The sequence below is a fragment of the Danio aesculapii genome, chromosome 5 (assembly GCF_903798145.1).
Source record: "Danio aesculapii chromosome 5, fDanAes4.1, whole genome shotgun sequence".
NCBI classification, from domain to species: Eukaryota; Metazoa; Chordata; class Actinopteri; order Cypriniformes; family Danionidae; genus Danio; species Danio aesculapii.
In genome coordinates, this window is record NC_079439.1 from 3470590 (window position 1) to 3495729 (window position 25140).

Genomic DNA, 25140 nt, shown 5'->3' on the forward strand with positions numbered 1-25140 from the left:
TTGTTTGTTTTTTTTACAGATTAAGCAGACTGGTAACACTTTAGATAAGGTTTCCTTTGTTAACAGAAGTACTATACTGTATGCTGATTTCAACATTTATCAATGCATTATTAAAATCATCATTAATGCACTGACAAAGCTATTTACATGAATAAAGATGAATGCCTGTGAAATTATATATATTGCACATTAGTGGATACAATAGCAAAGACAGACCTATCATGTAAAGTGTTACCTTATGCATGTATATTGACATTTTGTATTGATAACAGGTAATACTGCAGCAAAAAAGGCTTTTCTTACTAGAGTTTGTGTTTGTTTCTAATCCACTACCTTACAAAAGTCTTATAGTCGATCCCATATAATAACTTGACTTCTAGTTGATCATTTGGAAAAGTGTCAGAAGGTGGATTTTTCCCTTGAATTATCTGTTGATCTGCATCCCAATCATCACCAATACTGCAGAAGACCTACTGGAACCAGCATGGAGCCAAGATTCTCATAGAAATCAGTCAAGTTTGATGAAGGAGAAATCATGGTTTGGGGTTATATTCAGTATGGGGGCGTGCGAAAGATCTGCAGTGTGGATGATCAACATCAACAGCCTGAGGTATCAAGACATTTGTGCTGCCCATTACATTACAAACCACAGGAGAGGGCAGATTCTCCAGCAGGATAGCGCTCCTTCTCATACTTCAGCCTCCACATCAAAGCTCCTGAAAGCAAAGAAGGTCAAGGTGCTCCAGGATTGACCAACCCAGTCACCAGACATGAACATTATTAAGCATGTCTGGGGTAAGATGAAGGAGGAGGCATTGAAGATGAACACAAAGAGTCTTGATGAACTCTGGGAGTCCTGCAAGAAGGCTTTCTTTGCCATTCCAGATGACTTTATTAATCAGTGATTTGAGTCATTGCAGAGATGTATGGATGCAGTCCTCCAAGCTCATGATGGAGTCAGACACAATATTCATTCTGTTTCCACTGCAGCATGACCACATATTCTATACTGGACATTATTGAAGGTTCAGTGAGCAGACTTTAGTCTAAGCAGAGTCAGACCTTACTGTCCTAATCAAATCATTAATAATCAAGGCATGATCAGATTTTATTATGGTCAAATAAGCGTCATCTAGAGGCCTTTGCCTTTCATATGAGCCACTTCTGATACCAAATCATCAACTAGAAGTCAAGTTATTATTTGTTGATCCTAAAACTTAGATGTTAGATGCAGTGTACAAATTCTTAAAATCAAGAATTTTCTAGACAAGCAGAAAATATTGTCTTGTTTTCAGAAATAATGAGTCAAAATGAGTTTTTCCTTAAAACAAGATAAATAATCTGCCAATGGAGTAAGCTAAATAATCGTGTTCTTCCTTTTGACGTAATATTATTTCTCTGGCCCCATTGGCAGATTATTTAGCTTGTTTTAAGGAAAAACTCACTTCATTTTGACTCATTTCTGTAGAAAACGCACCTTGTTTAAGTACTTTTAGATATTTGGACGAGAAACAAGACAAAAACTCTAAGTAAGAACGCAGAAATAAAATCTGAATAGAAAATATTAATATGAGATCATCAGTAAAACACGGGTGTACGACGTGATAATATATGCATTCAGCTGCATGTCTTATAGATTCACTTTCAATGGAGAATTAATGATTTAATCAGCCTTTTATAGTAACAAAAGCAACATAAAACAGCTAAACAGACACAGTTCTGCAGTCTTGGACCCTACTCGTAGTGCAAAAATCTTTGTAGTGACATAAAAATAATTTAGTCACTCTCCTTCATTTTATTTTCCTAAAAAAGTCTTGGGAAAAACAACTCCACGTCAGCATTTCTCCTCTAAGTGTGCTTTGCCCTGTAGCTAGTGATGATGCGCTGCAAAAACATGCTTTTCTTACTTGATTTTAGTGCAATTCTTAAATCAAGAAGCGCTTTTTAGACAAAAAAATGAGAAATAATGTCAAAATGAAGTGAGTTTTCTCCCTTAAAACAAGCTAAATAACCTGCCAGTGGTGTACAGGGCTTCTGTAGGTCTCACCAAGTCAAATTTAAGACATTTTGAAGATCATTATGAATAAGATTTCAGACTTATATTCCAAGTTAACGTTAAATACTAAGCATTTTTCCCCTCCAAAAAATAATGTAATGTTATGTGTATTTACATATTACAGATTGTCATACACCCGAAGTGCTTCACAATCATAAGAGGGTCTCTCCAAACCACCACCAGTGTGCAGCATCTACTTGGATGATGCGATGGCGGCCATAGGACAACGGCGCCAGTGCGTTCACCACACACCAGATATAGGTGGAGTGAAGAGACAGTGATGCAGCCAAGTCGGTGGATGGGGATGATTGAGAGGCCATCACGGGTAAGGGTTGATGGAGGAAATCAGGCCAGGGCACTGGTGTTACATCTCTACTCTTTACCAGAAGTGCCATCGGATTTTTAATGACCACAGAGAGTCAGGGCCTCAATTTAACGTCTCATCTGAAAGACGGCGCTCACTGACAGGAGTATCCCCTTCACTATACTGGGGCATTAGGACTCATACAGACCACAGGTTGAGCGCCCCCTGCTGGCCTCTCTAACACCACTTCCAACAGCAACCTAGTTTTCCCATGTGATCTCCCATCCAGGTATTGACCAGGTTCAGCCCTGCTTCGCTTCAGTGAGTAACCGCTCTTGGGCTGCAGGGAGATATGGCTGTGGCAAAATAAATCGACTTTAAATAAATTTATCAAAACAAGCAAACTCTGGTTGCATACACAGACTATAGTTTTAATAAATGTAACTTTGGTTAAAGGTTTTATTGAGGTGTATTGTTGGTGATTGGGTGAGTGTTGGCCTTATCGGAAAATTAAGTCCCGTTTAAAATGATTTAAGACAATATTTGAGTGAATTAAAGACTTTTTAAGGCCTAAAATTAATTTTTAAAACATTTTAAGCCTCCCGCGGACACCCTGGTGTAAAAAAAATGTCAAGTTTGTTTCAATTTACTCCATTATTATATTATTACATGGGTGGCACGGTGGCTCAGTGGTTAGCACTGTGGCCTCACAGCAAGAAGGTCGCTGGTTCGAGTCCCAGCTGGGTCAGTTGTCATTTCTGTGTGGAGTTTGCATCCCCGTGTTGTCGTGGGTTTCCTCCGGGTGCTCCGGTTTCCCCCAGTGTGTGTGTGAATGAGGGTGTATAGATGTTTCCCAGTACTGGGTTGCAGCTGGAAGGGCATCCGCTGTGTAAAACATATGCTGGAATAGTTGGCGGTTCATTCCGCTGTGGCGACCCCTGATGAATAAAGGGACTAAGCTGAGGGGAAATGAATGAATGAGGAATATTATTACATTATTAACTAAACCCCATTAACAAGCAGATTATTTAGCTTGGTTTAAACTCACTATTATTTCTGAAAACAAGACTGTCTGGAAAATGCTTCTTGATTTAGGAATTATCATATATCTAAACTAAAAACAAGACAAGAACTCTTAAGAAAAGCATTTTGTATTTTTAGCGAAAGCTGTTTCTAAAGCGGTATTGATTCATTCACAATATTGAGCTATATTTTGGTAGCGTTTGAATAATAACAAGAAGCTTTTTCAGCAGGCATGAGCTTTAGTCACAGCTTGAAGATTTCATATGAAACCCATGTTTTTCTATTCACAGGAGTATTGCGATTATTATTCGTGAAGAAACAGTCGAACACACCAAAGCGCTGGTTAATCTGCATCATTATCAGACTCTCCTATCATTACACGAACGACACACACTCAAACAGACACAACAACAACATAGCTAAAGGGATAGTTCACCCAAAAATTACAATTCTGTTATCATTTACCCTCCCTTCACTTGTTTCAAACTTTTAAGAGTTTCCTTCTTGTTGAAAAGCAATAGAAGAAGATACTTTGAAACATGTTGAAAACCTGTAAACATTGACTTGCATAGTGTTTATTTCTCCTGCTACACTGCAAGAAATTAGCTTTTGTCTTGTGGATTTCTCCTTAAAACAAGCAAAATAATCTGCCAATAGGGTCAACAAAATAATCTTAATTAAAAGTGAAAACACCATTATTTTGCTTACCCCATTGGCAGATTATTTTGCATGTTTTATGTAAAATCCCACTTAGTTTTGACTTATTATTTCTGAAATCAATACAATATTTTTTGCTGGTCCAGAAAATGCTTCTAGATATCAGAATCATGATTTATTTGTCCTAAAAACAAGACGAAACTCATTATATAGAAGTCAATGGTTAAAGCCTTTCAGCATTCTTCAAAGTATCTTCTTTTGTGTTCAACAGAATAAATAAACTTTGCAACAGAATAGTAAGTAAATCTTCATGTTTGGGTGAACTGTCCCTTTAAAAGTGCAATCTGCAGCTGATTGGATCTCACAGCTCTTCTACTCCTTCTTGCTGGAGCCCAGTTTTCTGAACAGTCTCCTGCCTTTGGAGAAAAAACTCTTCTTCTTTTTCTCTGGCTGAGCGGCGTCAGGTGATGGAGGACTTTCGGGTGGAGACTGAAACCTTTGTTTACTGTCCGGCTCAGGGTTCGATCTGGGACTGGATTCAGGTTGAGCTTCTGGATGAGGGACGCTCACTGCATCCGGATGTTCGGAGGATTCAGATTGGCTCGTCTGGAGGAAAAAACAGGCACAAGTCAAATTTGAGCAGTTTCCAGATGCATTTATCAATGCTTTACTAATGTCACATTATATATTTAAAGAAATATACAGCTGAAGTCAGAAATATTTGCCTTCCTGTGAATTTAATAGAATTTTTTAAAAATATTTCCTAAATGATGTTTAACAGATTCAGGAATTTCTCACAGTATTTCCTATAATATTTTTTCTTCTGGAGAAAGTCTTATTGGTTTTATTTTGGCTGGAATAAAAGCAGCTTTCATTTTTTTAAACCCATTTTAAGGTCAAAATTATAAGTCCCCTTAAGCAGTATGTATTTTGGATTGTCTCCAGAGCAAATCACTCGTTATATAATGACTTGCCTAATCACGATAACTTGCTTAACCTAATTAAGCCTTTAAAAGTCACTTTAAGTCGGCGGTCTGTACTATGCACCAGGTTTCAGGCAGCCGCTGCGATCGGACATTACACCAATGTCGACGATGCGGGGGTGTTATAGACTGTACCAAAAAGCTGAACACCGGGGGATGGGGGTTGTTGGGGTGTTAAATTACAGGAGTTTTCCTGGAGACAACATAACGGGAGATGTGTCTGAAATACGGGAGACTCCCGGGAAAAACGGGAGTGTTGGCAGGTATGCGCTAAACCGAGGTCCTGACTCATTGTAGTCGTTAATAATCCCATGGCATTTCTGGTAAAGAGTAGGGGTATAACCCTGGTGTCCTGGCCAAATTCCCTCCATCGGCCCTACTCCACCTATAGCTGGTGTGTGGTGAGTGCACGGGCACTGTTGTCCTGTGTTGCCCCCCCCCCTCATGATTGTGAAGCTCTTTGGGGGTATGGCCATACACAATAAATGTGCTATAAATATAAACATATACAGTTGAAGTCTGAATTATTAGCCCCTGTTTATTTTTCCCCCTATCTCTGTTTAACAGAGAGAGGATTTCTTCAACACGTTTATAAACATAATAGTTTTAATAAGTCATTTCTAGGCCCACACAGAATCTGCACGTGCAGAGATGCGCAGCTTTCTTGCCCATCATTGAGTCTGTATTCACTTGTGTAAATGTGTGTAAATTTATATTTATTCAGGTTTTGAAATTAATTTTACTAATATTACTGTAATATAATAATAGTAATATTTAAATGTTCATTTGATTTATTTACAATACAGTTTGTAAAGTAATATGGTCTGTCTTTTACTAGATATACTATATGAGAGACTTGATTTGTTTACCAAATAAGTGGATCTAATTGGATGTGCATTGTAAACATTAAATAAAAGTTACAAATGTATTTTTTTTTATTTCATATATCGAGTTTTTCGTTATGATACTCCTAAAATAATTCCACATATAATCAACAGACTTTCCCTAAAATTCTCAGCAGAAACAGAAAAAAAATTCTGCAGATTCTGTCTGGCCCTACTCATCTCTAAGTGATGTTTTATAAACAAATTTCGGGAGGAGCACGCGCAGAAGTTTCAGTATCAAATACGTCATTGACAATTATTCTATTATCCAATCAGTTCTTGACCAAACCCCTATATATATAAAAGCTGTCTTACCTGCAGCATCTTACGACTTTAGCATCCCTCCACCAACCCGTCACCTCACCTCTTAAGCATTACAATCCCGGGGGGGAGCGTTCTGGGGCCGGGCTAGATACTTCGCTCGAATCCCTATTCCTCTCTGTTTCCTGATAAGAGGAATAACTCGAGTTTGGGTGTCTTCCCCGAGCTCAGAGCCCTCTCCCTGGACAGCACGCCAAATACGCTTTATTCTGAAACTATTGCAAGTGTGAACTCGTGAATAACTGATTTATTTATTCTTTGTCATGATGACAGTAAATAATATTAGACTAGATATTCTTCAAGACACTTCTATACAGCTTAAAGTGACATTTAAAGGCTTAACTAGGTTAATTAGGTTAACTAGGCAGGTTAGGGTAATTAAAAAATATAGCTTAAATGGGCTAATAATATTGACCTTAAAATGGTTTTAAAAAATTTAAAACTGCTTTTATTCTAGCTGAAATAAAACAAATAAGACTTTCTCCAGAAGAAAAAATATTATCAGACATACTGTGAAAATTTCCTTGCTCTGTTAAACATCATTTGGGAAATATTTAAAAAAATAATAATAAAATAAAATCAAAGGGGGGCTAATAATTCTGACTTCAAATATATATACAAATATATATATATATATATATATATATATATATATATATATATATATATATATATATATATATATATATATACACATTGCATCTTGACAAAGATAAAATAATTCAGTTATTAGAAATTAGTTAAAACTATTATGTTTAGAAATGTGCTGAAAAAAATCTGCTCTCCGTTAAACAGAAATTGGGGAAAATGTCCAGGGGGGCGAATAATTCAGGGGGGGGCTAATAATTCTGACTTGAGTACACCCTTTTTAAAAATGTATATTTTTATCAATTTCTCAGTGAATTACAGACAATATATTTTGCATATTCTGCATTTAAACAAATCCGTTTTATTAAACAGACATATTAATTCGATTTTGTTCACTGAAGATGTTTAGGAATAGAAAGAAAACACATTTCAATTCTAATGAGGTGATGTAAACAAATAAATCAATCTGCAAAATTTCAAGTAAATGTATTTATTGTGTGCTGATCACAGATTAATCGCACCCAGAATAATTTCATTCATTCATTCATTTATTTTTGGCATAATCTCTTTATTAATCTGGGGTCGCCAAAGCAGAATGAACCGCCAACTTATCCAGCATATGTTTTACGCAGCGGATGGCCTTCCAGCTGCAACCCATCACTGGGAAACACCCACACACTCATTCACACACACACACTCATACACTACGGACAATTTAGCCTACCCAATTCACCTATAGCGCATGTGTTTGGACTGTGGGGGAAACCGGAGCACCCTGAGGAAACCCACACCAACACAGGGAGAACGCGCAAACGCCACACAGAAACGCCAACTGACCCAGCCAGAACTCAAACTAGCGACCTTCTTGCTGTGAGGCGACATTGATACCCACTGCGCCGCAGAATAAACGCTTGTTCTGACATAATATATGTGCATGTATTATATATACATGTGTATTTTTTAGTATTTTAGTATCTTGTCTTCTCTTTTAAAACACTGCATGACGTGTTTACTTGTGCTATCTTTGACTAATATTCAGATTAGTTTGATGATCAGAAACATTAAAGTGTGACAAACATGCAAAAAACAAAACAAGAAATCAGCAAGGGGCAAACACTGTTTCACAACATATACAGGACAGTGTTTAAGAGGAGACGCTAGAGAGGGTTTACAGCAGGACAGATCTCTGAAAGACTTACGGTCACTGTTTAAAATGAACACCTCTCCTGTGCTTCTGAAAACCATGCAGAAATAAACACACACACACACACATAAGAGCACATGCAGAACAACGGATGCTGTTAATCAATGATGGACACAACACAATGGAAATAAAAGAGCATGCAATGATTAACGTTAATACATGCATTACACACTAGGGCTGCACGATATTGGAAATATATATAGAGTAATTATAATTAAATACAATTCTGTGGCTCCTGGTCAACTATAATTCAGACCCAACATTGCATATTTTGGGATGCGACTCCTGCGGATGCACACATTGTGATATCGATGCTGAAACTATATATCGTGCAGCCCTAATACACACACACACACACACACCTGTGAGTCTCTGCGGCTCTCAGTCACTGCTTGATCTGCCCGTGGTGTCTCTTCTTCGGTTTCTGGATAGGCTTGGAGGAAGTTTGAGGGTACGAGGCCTTTGTGTCCATTGAGATCACCCTGAAAACAAAATAAACCCCATCATGCACTGCAGCTCTGCTTCAGTCATTTATTTGTGCATGATCATCATACAATTTACCAAGCCTAATATAACCTAATCTGATGATGCAAAGATCAACATATCTATAATAAGTGTCTGGCATGATTGTTTTTGGTGAATAGCAGTGAAGAGTGGTGAACTGATGCCCTTTACAGCCAATCACAGTCATATCTGTTGAGCATCTTAACACAGCCAATCAGCTGTGCTTAAAGGTCCTGTGAATTGTGCATTTTTTTGATTTGATGTTTGATGTAATCTCAACTGAAACACAAAGAGAGGCCGGGGCATGGAGTAGCTCCTCATTCAGTAGCATTTATTAATTTTTTTATAATTTTTTAGGGGTTTTCACCTTTATTGACAGGACAGTGGAGATTTACAGACAGGTAAGTGTGGGGAGCAGAGATAGGGGAAGGATCGGCAAAGGACCTCGAGCCGGGAATCGAACTCGGGTCGCCACGAGCACCTGGGTGCTACGTGTCGATGCACTAACCACTAGGCGATTGGTGCCGACAGCATTTTGTTTAATCACAGCTCTGCCAGTGAGAGTGGTTGAGTTTAAGTGCATTAAATGACATGCAAATTAGAAGAAAGGGGCGGGGCATTGCAGATAGTAGAGAGCATTTGATTGGTCAGCAGATTTGATGAGAAACTGAAGTATGAGGTGATGTGAAAAAAAAAGTTGATGCATTTAGGCCAAAGGTGTCCAAACTCAGTCCTGGAGGGCCGGTGTCCTGCATAGTTTAGCTCCAACCTCCTTCAATACACCTTCCTGGAAGATTCTAGTATACCTAGAAAGAGCTTGATTTGCTGGTTCAGGTGTGTTTAATCAGGGTTGGAACTTAAATATGCAGGACACCAGCCCTCCAGGACTGAGTGTGGACACCCCTGATTTGGGCAGAAGTGACAAACTACAAGCTTTACACGTTTCTATCAGTTTTATATCTTCTAATGCTTTTTTTACACTCTTTTGGAGCACACTAGCTTATAAATATCCTCGAAATTAACAGACTGAAACTAACATCCTCATCATTTTATTTTAATTTCACATGACCTTTAAGAACATGCTCAAAAGGGCTCAGATGTCAGTGGGAAATGGAGGTTTTTAAAATGTAAGCATCGATTGGTACCGAACTCGATACTACTGACAACCCTAATGTAAAATCTGTGAGGGCCATCAGAGAAGGGCTGCACGAAACTGGATAAAAAAACTGACATGCGATATTTAATTTTTCTGCTATCATATATCAAGTATAATCTCATCAGGTGAAATGAACAGCTCTATTTGGAATTAATTCAGCATTTTCGAGTAATTGGGATGGATTTGTAGCGGAGTTTATGCAATGTATCAACCAATGAAAAAATCTAAAGCATTTATAAATACAGTAGAGCAAAGTAGAGCAAAGTCAGAATTATTAGCCCCCCTGTTTATTTCCCCCCCCCCCATTTCTATTTAACGGAGAGAAGATTTCTTCAACACATTTCTAATCATAATAGTTTTTATAACTCATCTCTTATAACCGATTTATTTTCTCTTTGTCATGATGACAGTAAATAATATTAGACTAGATATTCTTCAAGACACTTCTATACAGCTTAAAGTGACATTTAAAGGCTTAACTAGGTTAATTAGGTTAACTAGGCAGGTTAGGGTAATTAGGCAAGCTATTGTATAACGATGGTTTGTTCTGTAGACAGTTGAAAAAAAAATAGCTCAAAAGGGCTGATAATTTTGACCTTAAAATGGTGTTTAAAAAATTAAAAACTGCTTTTATTCTAGCCGAAATAAAACAAATAAGACTTTCTCCAGAAGAAAAAACATTATCAGACATACTGTGAAAATTTCATGAATCTGTTAAACATCATTTGGGAAATATTTAAAAATGAAAAAAAATAATAATAATAAATAAATAAAAAAAATCAAAGGGGGGGCTAATAATTCTGACTTCAACAGTAAGTGAAATAAACAGTGCTTTCAGGTGTTCTAGCAATCTTTAGGTAAACAAATTGAGTAATAAAATAAAAATAACACTGTATTGTATATTGTATTGTTCTATACATTAGTGCAGTCATGATGCCATTAATCAGTCTTATGATACTATACCAGCTGAAGTATCAGGATACCAAGTAGTATTGTGATACTGTAAATCATAACTCAAATTATAAAGAAAATTGTCGGAAATACTATGTTGTATGTTATAATAGGCCTACATGAATTTAATTCATAATTCCTGTAAGGTCAAAAACTATTATTTGCATCTCACTTAAAATATATTCATTCTTTTAGTTTTTTTTGGTATATAATTGACCAACAAAAAATATATTAAAAATAAAGATATAAATTATACAGAATGACATTTCTTTTCCAACAAAATTAGGCTATATGAAGTGGTCAAACATAGTTTCAATGCTTCCTCTTACTATTTTGGGTTTTTAATAATTTTTTTCCCCTGTCTGATTAGGTAACAATCCAAAGTCATTCAACATTTCACTTTGTGAGTTGTTCTTTTAAAGAGATTGTCGCAGTTGTGTTAGCTACTAAATCATATGAACAGGAACAGAAATGAACCGATTCAGATATGCGTTCAAACTGAAGCGTTAGAAAACGTACAATAGGCTACCATACGTGAAACGTACAATAGGCTTCCATAAAAACTGCAAATTCTACACAGTTTTGAAACCTTATAGAACTCTAGAGACTATTAAAATAAAATGTTTTTTGATGCACAAATGTGTGAGCATTTTAGTGGCTTTTCCACATGCAACATTATCTATTGTATATAAATCATTAATGATGATGATACCGTTTACAAACTACAGTGGCACAGACAGTATTTAGTATGGCGATACTACCATAGTAATGGTAAATCGTGCAACCCTACTATACATATATAATTCTTTCATTCATTCTTTTCCTTTGGCTTAGTCCCTTTATTCATCAGGGGTCGCCACAGCGGAATGAACCGCCAACTATCCCAGTATATGTGGGATTCACAGCGAATGCCCTTCCCAATACTGGGAAACACCCATACACACACTCATTCACACACACTCATACACTACACCCGATTTAGTTCATCAATTCCCCTATAGCGCATGTGTTTGGACTGAAGGGGAAACCGGAGGAAACCAATGCCAACACGGGGAGAACATGCAAACTCCACACAGAAATGACAACTTGCCCAGCCAGGACTTGAACCAGTGACCTTCTTGCTGTGAGGCCAGAGTGCTAACTACTGAGCCATCGTGCCGCACATAGTTTGCATGTTATCCCCGTGTTGGCATGAGTTTCCTCCGGGTGCTCCGGTTTCCTCCACAGTCCAAACACATGCGCTATAGGTAAATGGATGAACTAAATTGGCTGTAGTGTATGAGAATGTGTCCGAATGAGTGTGTATGGGTGTTTCCCACTTCTGGGTTGCAGCTGGAAGGGCATCCGCTGTGTAAAACATATGCTGGAATAGTTGGTGGTTCATTCTGCTGTGGCAACTCCTGATGAATAAGGAAATAAGCTGACGTTGTGCTTAGTTTCATAGGCGTTTAACACCATTTTGTTGATTTCTAACATGCAATGAGCACCTTTTTTTTGCACTTTGTACTAATTAAATAAGACCGATAGTATCTATACAGGTAATTCTTATTCGGATACACTATAAACACATTTCATCTGCCTTCTGATGGATTATTTCAACTTTGCAATCAAATCCACAAACCCCACATTGGTTTTCAACTGTGGCTCCTGGTCAACTTTAATCCCGACTCAACATTGCATATCCTGCGCTGACTATTGCAGATGCACACATTGCAATATTGATATACTGTGCAGCTGTACATCAGACTAGAATCAAAACATGAACAGAGAGAGAAATAGTGACGAAATGAACTAACATAGTAGAAGCCGTCGTCGTCCATATCCCCGAACACATAAATGACGTCTCCCGCACTGAAGGTCAGCTCAGCCTGTAGAAACATCACAATATTACACTCAAATAAACACAAGATATACTACTGTAATGAGGCGTCATCAGGCCTGCATAACAGCACCTCTATGTCTGCATTAGGAGAGCTCTCTCTGGGGTCGTAATCAAAGATGGCCACCATCCTGCGGGGTCTGGAATCGGCCGGCGGTGCAGCGGAACGACTCAGATCTGAGGGACAAACAAACCATTTACAAAATACACTTAATTTATGTAATTTTGGGGGGGTTTAGATGATTTAAGGAAATGCAGCTCAAGTGTGTAAGTGCATTAAATGCTTTTGTCTAAAATAAAAAGACCACCTTTTAACCAAATACTACTCAAATAAAAAAATAATAACAAAAGAATTATAAATAATTCAATTTAATGGAATTGTTCATTATGCAGAACTTAAAAAATATATATATTCTAGGAAGCAAATATTGTTAAAATAAAATAAAATAAAAATAACAATAAAAAATTTATTAAAAACTCAAAATAATAATATTTAATTGAATTGTTTGTTATTTAATTTTATCTGATGAACTGCACTCTTTATCTGAACAATCAACTCTAGAAAACAAACATTGCTAAAATAAAATAAAAATAATAATAAATAAATAAAATAAAAATTCTAAATAAATAAATAGAATTGAATTGTTTGTTGTGCAGTTTAATTATACTTGTAGAACTGTCCTCTTCATCTGAAAATCATGTCTATGAAGCAAATATTGATCAAATAAAATAATAATAAAAAATTTAAATAAATAATAAAATAACATTTCTTAATAATTAAATTTAATTGAATTATTTTTTATGCAGAACTTATCAGAAGAACAGCTCTCTTTTTCTTAAAAATAAATTCTAGGAAGCAAATACTGCTAAAATAAAATAAATAAAATAAAAACAATAAAAAAATACAATAAAAACTCAAAATAATACAATTGAATTGAACTGTTTGCTATTATATTTGTAGAACTGTCCTCTTTATCTGAAAATCAATTGTAGAAACCAAATATTGCTAAAATAAAATAAAATAAAAATAAATAATAAAATAAAATAAAAATTCGTATTAATTAAAATAAATTGAATTGTTTGTTATCCCGTTTTATCACACTTGAAGAAATGCCCTCTTCATCTGAAAATCAGTTCTGGAAAGCAAATATTGCTAAAATAAAATGAAATTTAAATATTAATAAAATATAAAAATAAATAATAAAATAAAATAAAAATTCTTATTAATTAAATTCAATTGAATTGCTTGTTATGCAGTTTAATCATATTTAAAGAACTGCTCTCTTCATCTGAAAATCAGTTCTAGAAAGCAAATATTGCTAAAATAAAATGAAATCTAAATAATAAAATATAAAAATATATAATAAAAATAAAAACTCAAAATAATTAAATTAAATTATTTTTATGCAGTTTATTTATATTTGAAGAACTGCCCTCTTCATCTGAAAATCAGTTCTAGAAAGCAAATATTGCACAAATAAAATAAAATAAAAACAATAATAAAATATAAAAATAAATAATAAAATAAATAAAAATTCTTAATATTTAAATTTAATTGAATTATTTGTTATGCAGAACTTATTGGAAGAACTGTCCTCTTCATCTGAAAATCAGTTCTAGAAAGCAAATATTGCTAAAATAAAATAAAATTAATAAATTTAAATAAATAATAAAATAAAAACTCAAAATATTTAAATTGAATTGTTTGTTATGCAGAACTTATCAGAAGATCTGCCCTCTTTTTCTTAAAAATAAATTCTAGGAAGCGAATACTGCTAAAATAAAATAAAATAAAAACAATAAAAAAATTAAATAAACACTCAAAATAATTAAATTTAATTGAATTATTTGCTATTATATTTGAAGAACTGCCTTCATCTGAAAATCACTTCTAAAATGCAAATATTGCTCAAATAAAATAAAACAAAAATAAATAAATATAAAAATAAATTAAAATAAAATAAAAAACTCAAAATAATTTAATTAAACTATTTGTTATACAGTTTAACTATATTTGAAGAACTGCCCACTTCTTCTGAAAATCAGTTCTAGAAAGCAAATATTGCTCAAATAAAATAAAATCTACATAATAAAAATAAATACAATAAAAATCTTAATAATTAAATTTAATTGAATTATTTGCTATTATATTTGAAGAACTGCCTTCATCTGAAAATCAATTCTAAAATGCTAATATTGCTCAAATAAAATAAAACAAAAATAAATAAATATAATAATAAATTAAAATAAAATAAAAATTCAATATAATTAAATTAATTTATTTGTTATGCAGTTTAACTATATTTGAAGAACTGCCCACTTCTTCTGAAAATCAATTCTAGAAACCAAATATTGCTCAAATAAAATAAAATCTACATAATAAAAATAAATACAATAAAAATCTTAATAATTAAATTTAATTGAATTGTTTGTTATGCTGAACTTACTTCAACAACCGCCCTCTTTATCTGAAAAATCTATTCTAGAAAGCAAATATTGCTAAAATAAAATAAAGAAAAATAATAATAAAATAAATAAATTTAAAATAAATTTAATTGAATTGTTTGTTATGCAGTTTAATTATAATCAAAGAACTGCCCTCTTTATTTGGAAATCAATTATAGAAAGCAAAATTGCTGTAATAAAAGTTAAAAATTAAATAAAATAAACAAATAAACAAATAAATAAACAAATTGAATGATGAAAAAAAAATCTGATACTTCTGTATTCACAAAAACTCAAGCTATTTCACCTGCATTTTGTGCATTTAAAACTATTCAACTACGACAACAGAGCTATAATGAAATCAGCTTTCTGTGTTTGGTCAAGAAAAACGAGGAATAGTTTGAAAAGTATCCAGTTAGTTTGCGTGCAGTTCCTGAGTGATCACACATCTGATATAATGACACACATTTCTAATGTACCACCTCTATTACTGTTAATGCATGCAAAGCCTTCATTTGAAAACAAAACATCCGATAAACAGACTGAAAGGAAGAAAAGAGCACTTAATAGACACTCTTAAAAAGCGGCAGTGGATGCACATGCAGACTGAACTGAGATGAAATCTACTGTGAAAGAAGAGCATTAGTGTTTGCTTAGAGGAGAGATGAACGTTAGAGGATCCTCACTGCTCCAGCATGCTCAAAATCATGCAGAAAAACACGAGAGAAATACAGGATGACAGCAGGACTCAAACCTTGACTGGACGAGTCTATAGCGGATGTATCATCCCACACTGCAGCCGACTCCACTGGAAAAGGGGAGGGGCAAAGGGTTACACACAATCTGATTGGCTGGCTGAACTTGACTGACAGGCTCATGGGCAGGAAAAAAAAGGCAATGATCAAACCAATCGAAATGCGTGTTATGAGGTTATGAATGTGCAGCAATTATGACACACATATGCACACACAATGGATGAGTTGACCAAAGGGGGCTGTGAGTCCAAACATTAGAACCAATGTTCAATAAAAATACATTTAAAGTTTAAATTAAACTTAAAAAAAAAATCTACATAAAAACATGTCATTTATTTTATACATAAGTATATATAACTTATGTTTATACACTCACCGGCCACTTTATTAGGTACACCTCACTAGTACCAAGTTGGACCTTAATCCTTTGTGTCATAGATTCAACAAGCTACTGGAAATATTCCTCAGAGATTTTGCTCCATATTGACATGATAGCATCACACAGTTGCTGCAGATTTGTCGGCTGCACATCCATGATGCGAATCTCCCATTCACCACATCCCAAATGTGCTCTATTGGATTGAGCTCTGGTGACTGTGGAGGCCATTTGAGTACAGTGAACTCATTGTCATGTTCAAGAAACCAGTCTGAGATGATTCACGCTTTATGACATGGAGCGTTATCCTGCTGGAAGTAGCCATCAGAAGATGGAGACACTGTGCTCATAAAGGGATGGACATGGTCAGCAACAATACTCAGGCTGTGGTGTTGACATGATGCTCAATTGGTACTAATGGGCCCAAAGTGTGCCAAGAAAATCTCCCCCACACCATTACACCACCACCAGCCTGAACTGCTGATACCAGGCAGGATGGATCCATGCTTTCATGTTGTTGACGCCAAATTCTGAGCCGACCATCCGAATGTGGCAGCAGAAATGGAGACTCATCAGACCAGGCAACGTTTCTCCAATCTTCTATTGTCCAGTTTTGGTGAGCCTGTGTGAATTGTAGCCTCAGTTTCCTGTTCTTAGCTGACAGGAGTGGCACCCGGTGTGGTCTTCTGCTGCTGTAGCCCATCTGCCTCAAGGTTGGACGTGTTGTGTGTTCAGAGATGCTCTTCTGCAGACCTCGGTTGTAACGAGTGCTTATTTGAGTTACTATTGCCTTTCTATCAGCTGGAACCAGTCTGGCCATTCTCCTCTGACCTCTGACATCAACAAGGCATTTGCGCCCACAGAACTGCTGCTCACTGGATATTTCCGCTTATTCAGAGCATTCTCTGTAAACCCTAGAGATGGTTGTGCATGAAAATCCCAGTAGATCGGCAGTTTCTGAAATACTCAGACCAGCCCGTCGAGCAGAAACAACTATGTCACGTTTAAAGTAACTTAAATCCCCTTTCTTCCCCATTCTGATGCTCACTTTGAACTGCAGCAGATCATCTTGACCATGTCTACATGCCTAAATGCATTGAGTTGCTGCCATGTGATTGGCTGATTAGAAATTTGCATCAACGAGCAGTTGGACAGGTGTACCTAATAAAGTGGCCGGTGAGTGTATTGTATATTACACTACAGAAACCTTGTAATAAACTGCAGCACATTTGCTGTTATTTTACACACTTATTTCTCAGGATATTATTTCTTATTCATTATATTATTTCAAACTACTGAAATGTCAACAAAAGTCTCATTATTGAACTGCAGAGTTGAATTTTCAACATTAAAAGTTGACAGAGCAGCGATCGACATCCCATAATGTAATATACAACCGGAAATAAACCCAAATAGCATCACAAAATATGCAAACTGTTCATTAACAGATGTAGAAGAGATTAAAAAATCGATCTAGCAAACATCTAAAGTCTGCATCCCCATTTGCTCAGAGCTGATGAAGCAGAAGCAGAGGCACATGGGGGAAAAAAGCAAATGCATGTGAATCTGGATGCAGGAAGACAGCAAACGCAGGCTCACACACACCTTTCTCACACACACCTTTCTTGGAGCGTCTCGGTTTGGGCGGTGCAGCAGAGCGGCGTGGAAGCTGTGCATGTAAGCGGGCGTCTTTATGAAAATTACACAGGATACGAGAAAACAACAAAAGACAAGTAGCAGACAAGAATGAATGAGAAGCCAAAGCAAAAAAGATTGATCAACAGAACAAGCATCAGCAATGAGGAAGAAAAGCTGAACCACCGCCACCACAGCAAAGCCTTCTGGGAGAAAAGATCCACGTTACAAAGTAAAGTCTAGAAGGGATACAGCTGCTGATATGCATATAAACAGAGCTTAATTTTTGTGACGCTGTGCAACAATTCATATTTTTACATCACTTTGAGTTAGGGTAGACGTTAATAAAATACAATTAATGGGTAATTTAATAAATAATATGAATAATACTAAATAATTACTGTTTTTAGATTAATGTGAAGGTTTAATTTAATTTAATTGGTAATTTAATACATAATACTCTGTATAATTACTGTTTTTACATTAATGTGAAGGTTTAATTTAATTTAATTGGTAATTTAATTAATAATACTCTGTATAATTACTGTTTTTACACTAATGTGAAGGTTTAATTTAATTTAATAGTTAATTTAATACATAATACTCTGTATAATTACTGTTTTTACATTAATGTGAAGGTTTAATTTAATTTAATTGGTAATTTAATTAATAATACTCTGTATAATTACTGTTTTTAGATTAATGTGAAGGTTTAATTTAATTTAATTGGTAATTTAATAAATAATACTCTGTATAATTACTGTTTTTACATTACTATGAGGGTTTGGTTAAGGGTTGGGGTTAAAGTTAATAAAACGCAATTAATGTGTAATTTAATAAATAATATAAACAATACTTGTTCATTTCCAGCCAGAGCTGTATCCCTTTTAGCAACAATAACGTTACTCTTTACTTTACAAAAAACAGCAACAACAGACAGGACCTTTTGGCACTTTGATAAAATAACAATGGAGCTTTGTGATCTGAAATGAAACTCAAACTGTGTGAAACAGGACAGATTTAGAAAATACAGTTAAAAACAATTGAATCTCACTGGTATATAGCTTTTCAAGCGAAATGGAGTTCACAGATCACCATTAATGCACAGTTGATTAATCACAAAACATTAAGCAAATAATTTAATTATGCATGTTTATCTAAACTAGGACTAAATAAGCAAAGTCTAGTTAAATCTAAGAGAAATGTAAGCAAAAAAGATTCAAATATAAATGAAACCTACAGCTGCAAAAACAGACAAGTGTAGTAGTAATAATATTAATAATAATAATAACAACAACAACCACAATCACATAAAAACACTTAAATATGCATGTTGCATGTGTTCTTTTCAAGTTGTTGATGTCTATTTTTTGTCAGAAAGAAAAAACATGCCATTTTTTTGTCTGCATTTCTTTAAATGCAAATGAGCTGCTGCTCCCCGCCCCTTTTCCTGTCAAAACTATTGAATTTGGCTGGAATTTAATGTTCACAAAATATTAAGCAAACAGTTTTGTTTTGCATAATTGTTTAAAATAGGGCTAAATTCATATATGCAAATATATATCAAATATGGAAATTTTCCATTATCCAGCTAAATATGAGAAATATGTTAAACAAACAATATTCGAATATAATTAAAACCTACTGCTGCAAACAGACATGTGTAATAATAACAACAACAATAATAATAATAATAATAATAATAATAATATATAAAAACACTTAAATAAGCATTTTGCATGTGTACTTTTTTTACAACCTGTTAAAGTCTATTTTTCTGTCAGGAAGGAAAAACATGTGATTTTCTGTGTGCATTTCTTTAAATGCAAATGAGCTGCTTCTCCCCGCCATGTTTCCAGTTAAAAACTATTGAATTTGGCTGAAATGGAACTTTTTAAAGGGAGTTCACGGATATCACCATAATTTGGTTTCCATGATTGATCAATCACAAAATATTAAGCAAACTGTTTTGTTTGACATGTTTATCCAAAATAGGGCTTAATACGCAAATTAGGCATTACATAGTTAAACATGAGAAAATTGTAAAAAAATATTTTTGACATTTTTCTATGTAATTGAATATTCAACATAAAATTCAAATGTAATTGAAACCTACAGCAGCAAACAGACAATAATAATAATAATAATAATAACAATAATAATAATAATAATAATAATATAAAAACACTTAAATAAGCTATTTGCATGTGTACTTTTCACATCCTGTTTCTCCATTTTTTTGTCAGGAAGGAACAACATGCCATTTTTTTTGTGTGCATTTCTTTAAATGCAAATGAGCTGCTTCTCCCCGCCCCTTTTCCAGTTATAAACTTGAATTTGGCTGGAATTTAAGTTTTTGAGCAAAACAGAGTTCACAGATATCCTCATAATTGCACAAAACATTAAGCAAACAGTTTTGTTTTACATGTTTATCTAAAATAGGACTAAATATGCAAATTAGGCATTATCTAGTTAAATATGAGAAAAATGTTAAACAAACATGAGAAAATAGCCTTAAAAACATTAAACTGTAACTGCAAACAGACAAGTGTAATAATGATGACACTATGGAAAGCAAAATGACTTAAAACCTCAAAACTGGGCAGTCCATGGAAAAACAAGGATTTTGATCTGTGTCTTGATTTAAAGGGATCACATTATGGGCTGCAAAAAATGTTTGTAAAATGTTCAGCTCAGAATATACTGCCCTTTTAATATTTTGTCTGGATTTCTTTAAATGCAAATGAGCTGCTGCTCCCCGCCCCTTTTCCATTTAAAAACTATTCCCATAATTCCATAGTTGATCAATCACAAAACATTAAGTGAACAGTTTTGTTTAGCATGTTTATCTAAAATAGGACTAAATATGCAAATTAGTCATTGTTAAAAAACATAAGAAAACTGCCTTTGAAACCATTAAACTGTAACTGAAATGGCAAACAGACAAGAGGAATGATGATGATGATAATAATAAACAGACATAAATAAGTATTTTGCAACTGGAAAAAAGACATAATGGAAGCAAAATGACTTAAAGTCTCAAAACTGAGCAGCGCATGGAAAAACAATGGATTTGCATTGTGAATCTTGATTTAAAGGGATCCCATTATGGACTGCAAAACATGTTTGTAAAATGTTCAGCTCGGAATATTTTGCACTTCATTACACCAACATGTTGATGTCAGGAAGACAAAACATGCCATTTTTGTGTGCATTTCTTTAAATGCAAATGATTTGCTGCTCCCCGCCCCTTTTCCAAAAAAGGGCGGAGCCTTTAAAGTCAAGTTACCATTATTTCTATAATCGCTTATACAATTTAGATCTGCTTTACAAAACGTCATTGGACAGACATATGTCTCAGTTTTTAAACTATTGTTTTATACAAAAGCATGCACATCTATCTCAGATGGCTGCTCAGTCAAACAAAAAGTCCCAAAAATATATATATTTATGAAAGGAAAGCAACACCAAAGCTCAAAACCCAGACCAATAAGGGAATATGTACACTGTTAATAAAATCCTGGTTGCCTTAAATTTTTAAGCTGAATGAAATTAACCTTATGAGTCCATTAAACTTATATTATGTTAAAATGACATAAAACTGCTTGCATAACTTATAAAATTGAGTTGGAACGTGATTGACTTAGTTGAATAAGTTACAATGAACTAAAAACATATTTTCCCACATAGTGTATCTTTAGGGTGTAACAGAGATATCGCATTTCTGAATATGAGTAACTTTTGCGTGACAATACATAGCAGCAAAGACCATTGCAAGTTCTTTATGGGATACAGGAAAATTAAAATGTGATAAACATTCTTCATGATTCATTAGGTAAAGTTGGGGATTCAGTACCTGTCCCACCAGAAAAAAATCTTTTTTTCAAACCAATTTTTTAAGAACAAGCTTTTATATTTGTACAATATACTACAGCTGATCCAAATATAAGATTGATGTGGGGAGAAGTTGTGTTGGTAGATTAATTTCCAAGCTAAAAGAGCTTGTTTGTGAAAGTTTAATTGGAAGCTTCTCTGCTTTATAGTCACACATCAGCAGGAAAGGAAGACCACCCATCTGACCAAATACAGCGTTAGACAATTTATTCCAAACTGAGGAGTAATTATTTAGAAAATACTTTAGGAGTCCTATTTTAGAGGCTTGGGTTGAGTGTTTGTGACTCAATTGGTATAATTTTAGAGAATAGTATTTGAAGATATTTTTATTGCTTACAATAGCATAACTGCATATTCATGTATTTTGATACTCGCACTTTATTTTATCTGATGTATTTTCTGTTCCTGCCCATCACCAACACCGACGTGACGTCATAGAGACGTGGCAGAAGAAGAGCATTTTCGCTGTAAAGAAGCGCCAGCTCTCATTGAATGAGCCAAGATTTACAGTAGGTGAGAGTTCAAAGTGGCTATTACCGCCGTGGCTTATACCGCCGCCGTTTGAAATAAATGCTGCTCTGTTTTTAGTGTAAGACCGCAGTTTGTGAAAAAGCCGCCAGGGGGCGCAAAGGGACGGGATGCGAACGGAAAGAAATAGCCTTTACAGCAGCTCTCTCTCTCTCTCTCTCTCTCTCTCTCTCTCTCTCTCTCTCTCTCTCTCTCTCTCTCTCTCTCTCTCTCTCTCTCTCTCTCTCTCTCTCTATATATATATATATATATATATATATATAATTATGTATTTATTTAATTATATATAATTATAAATATATTCTTAATAAACTTCCCAGCCACAAATATTAAAAAAACACAACTTGTATTAAAACTGGGCGAGGATTAGAAAGAATACGATGATTGTTATATAATTTAAAATGTTATTCCTCTTGTCCAATTTCTTTATGCACATTTTTTCACTCGCTACTCTGCCAGGAACTTCGCCGCTAGAGAGCACCTTCAAAAATCTCAATCTCATGGCTCATTCTTCACGAATATAGAATTAAAATAATGCCGCGTTTGGTTCATTGTGCATCCCGCGGGTGCAACCAACAAGAATTGTGCATTTTAGTTTAACTTTTTGAGCGTTAAAAGCAGTTCGGTGTTAGTTTTTATTTAAATATATCAAGCCGAAACTAAACAGCGCATTCTCTCCGCCTCCTCGTTCATAACCAGCGGGACCGGGACAACTGCTGAAGCAGGCAATAGAGAAACTCCGTCATTCATCATAATCTTTCTTAGCTGATGTTTCGGAGTCGAAAGAATATATTAAAGAAAAATGTTCTTTTAACAGTCCCTATATATTTTATCTTTTTCTTTCTTTTTTTCCTGTCATTTCTCTTCAGCAAATTATATTTTTTAAAGCTGCTTGATTCTTTTAAAACCGAAAGCAGAGCCCGTCAATTGGTGTTTTTCCATAAGATACGTTTATCCTACGATAATTTATCCTCTGATCCTTTTGCATAAAGGTTTTAATAAAAAAAAAACAGGTCACTTAATTACTTTCGATGTGCTAAAATATTTGTTAAACGAATGTTATTAAAAAAAAAAGCATATGCACATATTACAATTGTAAAATAGTCTAAAATGCATGGTCTAATCAGAAATAAAGGAAATTAGTTATATTTAATGCATAAAATAGGCTAGCCTTTTTATAAATTGAGTTTAATTGATTTGAAACTTTTAATTGCATTTTAACGTCCTGTATAAATAATAAAAATTGCATCAGATTGACGAAAAAACGAATATTAATACCTGCAAACAGGGCCACGGTAACTTTTTTTTCACTGACTGGCATGACTGGCAAACGCGTCAGAAAAAAAACTGCTGAATCTCTGCGAATATTTGGTTAACTTATAAAACAAATGTCTGGTTTAGTGATGTTAGTAATGCATAGAAAAATGCAAAGCAGAATTCTCCTGAGCTCATTAAACCACTGATGACAGCGACGGAATCACTGGCCCACCACGTTCTTACGAACATATTTTATTTATTAAAGGTATTATTTCATTGACCTGAACATAACCAGTTATAATATAATTACTAACCCATCCTCTAAAGCAGGCAACACTCTATTCAGCTATGTTTTGTGTTTTTACTTAGAAATATTTTCTTTTTGGCGAATGCTTGGAGCGTAATATAGATATTTTAAATAACAGGTAGTAGGGGTGGGCGGTACACCGGTGTCATAGTCATCACCGGTGTGACATTGCGCCACGACATGGATTTTCTAATACTGTCAGTACCGTAATAAATCAATTATGCGCCTTGAACGGCTGCATTTACATCAATAATAGCTAATTCTAAATAATAAGGCATTCAATTTTCTTCAAACGTTCAGTTGTGGTCTGAATACATGTCCTTATACTACAGGGCTCGAAATTGCAACCATTTTGGTCGCATGAGCGCCCGAAATTTAATCTATGCCCCCTTATAATATATTTGGGAGCATTTGTGTGTCTGAATATAATGAACAGGGAGCTTTTGTTACTGCAGGAAATACAAACGACTGAAGAGTGAAAAGTGCACAGGTTTGCAAACCTCCCCTAAAGTTATAATAATAATAATGGCGCAGATGACAGCGATCATAACATGAGGTAAATGTTGATCCGCCAGCTGAGATCAATCGAGTGTTTTCGGAGAAGGTGCCCGAATCTTGATGCGTTGCATTCACCGCGTGTTCAGCGCAAATGTCCGCTAAATATAAAATCTAACACTGTACACATCATCGCCAAAGAAACTCACCTTTACTAAGTTTACACTGAAACTACGGCTCATAACAAAGAGCGGAATTGCGCTGGTGGTCATCATGAGAATCCTGCTCTGTCTGCTCATAAATTGGTGCGGCTGACTCGCCTGCTTTATTCCACCAACACAGAGAAATGAAGATCAGCTCATAACGAGACTGAGCATTTACAATGAACCAAACCAAAACTTTTAAAGAGTGATAGAAGTGAAACTTTCTTTTGTCCGTTCTTCCTTGAGATGTTTTTTATTTTGCTATTGAAAGTAATTCCATGATATTATGCCGTCACCGTTCAAAAGATAGAAACATTCATTTTCATAAGGCCCCATATTTAATGCGGTTTCGTTTTTAAACGCATAGGTTTTGTTACGCCATCCGTCCTATAGGAGTTTTGGATTTTGTGTATTCATGTTTGTGAAAAACACTTAATAGTGGAGACCCCTTCCCCCTTCTCATAACCAAAAGCTTGTCTGTCAGGAGTTAATGGGCATCAGTGAGGCCGAAATCATGTCTATTTAAGTGTCTTTAATTTGGTGTATAGATTATTATGCGTTATTGAAACATCAAGGGGGACGCAGCAAAGTCACTTATAAATTAAAATTGTATTATTTTAAGCAATTTTATTATTTTTTGCAACAGCCTTACATTTAAAACAGAAACTTAACGGCGATTATAATCAAAAAGAACTCAGCCTGTAAGGCTAGATGTTTTCTTTCCCTTATTTATTA

General features: G+C 34.8%; 1 protein-coding gene across 1 annotated transcript in view; it reads right to left on the reverse strand.

Annotated features, from left to right (window-relative positions):
* Positions 1-3535: 3535 nt before the first annotated feature.
* Positions 3536-25140, reverse strand: part of LOC130229898 (peripheral-type benzodiazepine receptor-associated protein 1) — a 262006-nt gene continuing 240401 nt past the window's right edge. The window contains exons 26-30 of the mRNA XM_056458919.1: positions 17707-17775; positions 12584-12687; positions 12428-12499; positions 8383-8502; positions 3536-4646 (exon numbers count right to left, since the gene is read on the reverse strand). Of these exons, the coding sequence (XP_056314894.1) occupies positions 4413-4646; positions 8383-8502; positions 12428-12499; positions 12584-12687; positions 17707-17775 (599 nt within the window). The 3' untranslated portion in view covers positions 3536-4412. The remainder of the gene's footprint in view (positions 4647-8382; positions 8503-12427; positions 12500-12583; positions 12688-17706; positions 17776-25140) is intronic.